Source organism: Ixodes scapularis, unplaced genomic scaffold (assembly GCF_016920785.2).
Source record: "Ixodes scapularis isolate PalLabHiFi unplaced genomic scaffold, ASM1692078v2 PGA_scaffold6__148_contigs__length_123643588, whole genome shotgun sequence".
Lineage (NCBI taxonomy): Eukaryota > Metazoa > Arthropoda > Arachnida > Ixodida > Ixodidae > Ixodes > Ixodes scapularis.
Genome location: NW_024609881.1, coordinates 77839830 through 77845670, shown reverse-complemented (window position 1 = coordinate 77845670; position 5841 = coordinate 77839830). Strand labels below are relative to the sequence as shown.

Sequence of the window (5841 nt, the reverse complement as noted above, 5' to 3'; positions counted from 1 at the left end):
AAGGACAGTACGATTAGTGGGTTGTGAGTGCTTAGTTATGATGTTTGTGTTCATTTCCTCCATGTGCTTTGTTTCCTTCATGTTGCATGCTACAAGGAATTATACAAAAAAATTCTCAACGAGTTGCAATTTTTTTTAAACGCAGTTGCAATAGATTCTATTGAAATACGTTGCAAAAATTAAATTGAAACTCAATTGCAATATTTTTACTGAAACTCAATTGCAATATTTTTATTGAAACTCATAAGCAAAAGTTATCTTGAAACACTACTGCCAAAATTCAACTGAAATGCAATTGCTAAAGTTCAATTAAGACTCAGTGGCCAATACCCTGGTACGGTTCAATAGGGGCTTATTAGAAAAAGTCAATTGAGTTTCAATTGAGACTGAATGCAGTCTATTGAGTGAGTCCTTTACACTTTCAATTGAAACTCAATTCATTTTTGTAAAGGATATATATATATATGTATATATTAATTGTCCCTTCTTTCTTTTCACTTTTTTCCCCCTTTATATGTTTCGTCGCTCTTCCAGACAATACTTTTTATTCCTAAGGGACACCCCCTCCTCCGTTCTGAGGTGTTAGTTCAACAAGTATATTTGTCACTTATTAATAGTAACCATCCGTCATGCAGCGCAAGTGTGAAAAAAAAAAATATAAAAAAAAAGACTGAGTTGCTTCGAGAGGTCTTTGCCAACTAGAAAGGCTACGAGAAAGAGGGGAAAAAAACGGTACAAAATGAGGACATGAGGATTTTTAAACATCGCGTCCCGCTCTGAAGTTAAGCTTGAAACACATGTACGACGAAACCGTCTGATCCGACCTCCGATGAGGCAACACGACGACCGGAGGCGAGGGCTTTCAACGCTCTCTGGTGCTACGAAAACCCTCTCCCCCAAGGTCATCCCGGCAGTCCGCACTTCGGATCGGACGGTTTCGTCGTACATGTGTTTCGCGCTTTACTGTAAGTGCGCAGGCGAGCTGGTTTTAGCTAATCATGTTTAACACTTGTGTGGCTAGTGTGGGTTTATATAGGATGCTTGAGAAATAAACCAATTAGCTGAGTTGGAGGCGTTCCGTTCTGTGTCTCTTCCTTCGACTAAACTTTTTTTTCATTTTTTTTTTCTTCTTTTCTGCATTACAGTCTCAGATGGCGCGACACGTCCGAATGCTCAAGGGCTTCTCCAAGGTCCTGGACTGGAGGCAACTCGAGTTCCTCAACCCGCTGCCTCGGGTCCTCGTCTGCGACCTCTGCGGCATCCTGACCAAGCGGCCGGCCTTCCCCAACTGCCGCCACTTCTTCTGCGCCGGCTGCTTTAACCGCGTGCTCCTGGGGAAGCCTCCCAGGTGTCCACTGGACGACATCGAGCTGGAAGGCAGCGTCGAAGTCAGCTACGGTCTGGTGGTGGACGACGAGAGCTTGATGAGGATGACCGTCCGCTGCCCCAATGCGGGCCATGGCTGCGGACACGAGGGACTGCTGAAGCAGCTGGAAGACCACATCCTCGGCTGCGAGTTCAATCCAGTGTCGTGCAGCAAGTGTGGGGAAGTGGTCGCCTACAAGAACGTCGTCGATCATCATGCGCTCTCTTGCAATGCGAGGCCGAACAAGGAATCCGAAGACCCAAAGACCGAAGACGCAGAGTCTCAGAAGCCGGCTGATTTGGACGCTGTCGAGTGAAAGGCCAAAGAGCTAGCAATCTCGTTGCACCGTCATCATATATCCTGTCTTTTGTCGCAATGGTCTGCTTGTGGATTAGTCGTATGTTCATTAAACATAATTATATGAAAACAAAACGTTTTATGTCGATACCGTTTTCAGTTTTTCTTTGAGTCTTGAATGGATCGATCGCTCTATAAAATGTACGGAATATGATTCACGATATTGCTGTGAACGATGTCATCGCAGGTCAGAGAAAAAGGAACGCTGTAAAACGAAATATCGCCGCCTGCACATCAAACATTCACTGGATTTACATTTGGGTGGTGCATTTTACCTGGTGAAAATTGAAAGCGTATAAGTCCCTTTCTGTGAAAGCTCAAGCCAACAAACTTGACAGGTGTAAAGTTCCGGAACCTTTTTATTTGTTGTCTTACTTCGTCTGGAGGCCCTGCGCGAACGATTTTGGGGGAGACGTGTGGGGTTCACTTGGGGATGTTTATGACCTTTGGAAGGGAGAAGTTTATGCGCGGGTCGGGGAGCTTCCTTTGCGGTGCAGGTGTCCCGTTACCCGGGAACAGGCCCGCGCCCCACTCGGCTGCCTGCAGCTGGGGTGGTCGACCAGTGCCACCGCTGGTCGACCACCCCAGCTGCAGGCAGCCGAGCGTTGACACGGTTTATTTCTTAACGGGCAGTTAAGAAATAAACCGTGTCAACAACCTCTTTCTGGTATCCAACAAGCCTATTTGGCTCCCCACTATGTGACGAGACAAGGAATGACGGCAGGTGAGGGGACAAATTTGTCTGGATGAACGTGCGTATGAATGGGTGCTCTTGATCTCGTAGGAAAACAAACCGAGAAACAAGTTGTTTAACGAACAAGTGAGATAGTCCGAGACCCCCGTTACGTACCCTATGGAAGAGGTTGTCCCGTCTCATACGCTCCCAGCTCGTTCCCCAAATGAATACGGCAAAAATGCGGTGAAATTTCTGCACATTGATGCGCGCACAATGTATGACTTGCAAAGCATACCAAAGCTTTGAGATTAGAAAAACATTACAAACAGTCGCTTTGGCAAAGATGGACAGACCACGCTGCCTCCAGCGGGAGGCGCGCCTGCCCAAGTCAGTGGCGACTTCCGACCAATAGTTTTTGTTCATTCTGTAACATATTAGGGGAACTCCGAGGTATGTGCAGGGCACGCAATCCCAACACACCCCTTCAAAAATTGAAGGCGTTGTGGCCCACGCACCGTGCCAAAACCCGCGGCATTTACTCCAGTTTATTGCTGCACCCGTCGCCTCGCAGAAAGATTTTGCCAATAAAACAGCGGCGCTAACACTTCGCTTGTCGCAGCAAAACACTGCAATGTCGTCCGCATAGCTCATGACTTTGATCTCAGCATTTTCCAGCTGGGATCCCTGACATTGCTTACTATTAAAACACTTAAACAAAACAACTCTAAGTACACATTAAACAGTAAAGGCGACATAGGACATCCCTGTCGCACGGACGTTCTCACGTGGATCGGCTCTGTCAGTTCCTTATTGACAATAAGCCTCGTGGTGCAGCCTTTATATGCCATTTTTGCCCCTTCCAAAATAACTTCGCCCGCATTTATGCGGTGTAAGACATCAAAAAGAACATCGTGCTTTACGCGATCAAAGGCCTTGTCTAGGTCGATCTGGAGCATAGCAACTTGTCGCGTGCCATTGTCACAAGCCTCCAGAACGCTACGAGCAACACGAACGTTTGTGAAAATCGATCTACCCTGTATGCCGCAGGTTTGGTGATCTCCGATAAGCTGACAAGCAACACTCTGGAGTCGGCGAGCTAGGATTTTCGCGAAAATCTTATCATCTGCGTTGCACAGTGTTATTGGGCGGTACCCAGTGACTTGACATAATTTTCCGACGTCGTCGCTTTTAGGAAGTAAAACAGTGAAAGTACGCCCAAATGACGGAGGTAGTTCTTTCCGTTCGTACGCTGCTGAAACAACTCGGAACAAAACGCTAGAGGCTACGCTCTTAAACTTCTTGTAAAATTCAGCACATAACCCATCAGGTCCGGGAGCCTTTGAGTTTGGCATCTCATCTATGGCCTTCTCGATCTCCTGAATGGTGATTGGTTGAGCAATACTTTCCTGCTCTTCTTCCGTTAGTTGCGGTAAGGATTCTAACAGGGCCCACACACGGGATCCCTCCTGCCGAGATCTTGGCTTTCGAAGATCCGCTTGTAATGCGCCACAAATGCTCTCTGGATAAATTTTGGGTTTGTGCTGGTCACACCCTGATACTGGATCTCACCCATTTCGTTCCGGAGACCGTATCTCTTCTCGTCTGCTAACGCCCGTTTCGTCGGCTGCTCACCCATCAGATACTTTTCGGATCGAGCGCGTACAACGGCTCCGCGATAGCGCTCCTCATTCAGCTCTTCCAGCCTCTCCTTAACACTTTTTAAATCTTTAGTAGCCGCCCCGGGCGACTGGCACTCTGTTCTTGTCAGCGCTTGTAAGTCGGCATTTAAGTTTCTTTCGGCGCGGCGTGCCTGGTATGCTAAAACAGACGACCTTTCTATCGCCAGCATCTTAACCTTCTGCTTGAAAGTCTCCCACTCGTCAAAAATATCACCGCCCGTGCTTTCAAAATGCGATCTAAAACCTTCCTCCACCGCGCTCACAAATATTCCGTCAGCGAGGACTATACAAGTTCAGCTTCCACAGCCTCCAGTCAAACTTCGCTTCCATTGGCGCTTTTTCGCCAATCGACGTCGAAATGAAACAATGGTCAGAAAAGAAAACTGGAGCGACACGATAGCTCTTTAGTGTAGTTGCCACGGAGGCTGAAACGTAAATCCTATCTAAGCGCGCGTGCGATGACGCCTGAAAATGCGTAAACCGAATCTCGCTCGTATTCTTCACGGTTCCGGCGTCTATCAGATCGAAATCTTCAATCAATTCGCCTAGCTCTGTCTCGCTCCTATCGCTGCATGGTCTGCATGGCGTCCTGTCTATTGCTCTAACAACACAGTTGAAATCACCAAGCAGTACGATTGTCCTATCAGAATCCAGAAAACGGCGTAAGCCATAAAAAAAGGAAACCCGCGGTCTTTCACCGTACTGGGGGCATATATGCAAATAAGCCGCCAGTGAACTGCTGAAAATAAGAAATCACACAAAATAAGACGCCCTTCCATATCGGTGGTCACGGCTAATTCCGACAAAGGCAATGACTTTCTAATGAACAAAAAACAGCCTGCCGAAACCCCGACAGCGTGGGTAACGCAAACTTCGTACGTAAGAAGAAAAGGTCTTTGTGCGTTAGCTACCTGTTCCTCTTCAGACATCTTAGTTTCTTGCACCGCTAAGAGATCGGGTTTCTCGTTACTCAGCAAACGCTGTACTTGGTATTGTTTTTTTCGTGCTCCGAAACCTCGAATATTTAGCGATGCTACCTTCAATGCTGGTGGGAACGTACAAATCATGCCGTGTTAAAATGGGGCACTTGCCTTAGCGATTGCGCATAAGTTCTCGAGACCAGGCGATAACCGCCTTACTTGGAGTCGTGCCGGGTCCGAACGTCGGAAGGGGTGGCGTGTGGGGGCAGGAACCGCCCCTTTTTGTTCCTTTCCTTGCCCTGGTTAGGCTTAGGAACCGCACCCCCCAGGGAGGGTTCGGGGTCGTCGAGGCCGCGCTTGATGGACTCGCCAGTTTCATCCATGTCGATGGGATCCTTGGACGACGCCTCCTCGTTTGGCGGGGAGTGGACGACGGTTGGGGCTTTGAAGCTCTCGGGAGTCACCACCGCTCGAGAAGGTTACGCGCCGTCCGGAACTGTAATCACGGGCGCCGACTCGTTTCCACCCTTGGCGCCGAGGACCGTTGTCCTGCCATCGGGCCCGGCGAGTGCCTTGAGCTCCAATCCACTTACTGCAGTCTCCGCCTCATCCGCATCCATGATGTGCGGTGAGACCTCTCGTGCTGCCGGTGCCGCCGTCGCGCCTGCGTAGGTCTTCACGCGTTCTTCTTTGTCATGCCCGAAACGGAAACACTTTGAGCACTTCGGGGTGCGGCAGTAGCGCCTGATGTGCCCGGTCACTTTACAGCGCAAGCAGACCGGCGCGCGTCCTGGGATTACAATAAGTGCATTGAAGCCCTGGAAGCGAAGCTGGTGGGGCATC

General features: G+C 48.8%; 1 protein-coding gene across 1 annotated transcript; it reads left to right on the top strand.

Annotated features, from left to right (window-relative positions):
* Positions 1 to 1150: 1150 nt before the first annotated feature.
* On the top strand, positions 1151 to 1798 carry LOC115319176 (TNF receptor-associated factor 6-like). Its single transcript, XM_040209179.3, has one exon. It carries the CDS (start codon positions 1152 to 1154, stop codon positions 1680 to 1682), a length of 531 nt encoding a protein of 176 aa, XP_040065113.1. The 5' UTR covers position 1151; the 3' UTR covers positions 1683 to 1798.
* Positions 1799 to 5841: the final 4043 nt, after the last annotated feature.

What these genes read in the sequence shown, in the direction of transcription:
- LOC115319176 (XM_040209179.3), top strand. Translation starts at nt 1,152, where the DNA reads ATGGCGCGACACGTCCGAATGCTCAAGGGCTTCTCCAAGGTCCTGGAC.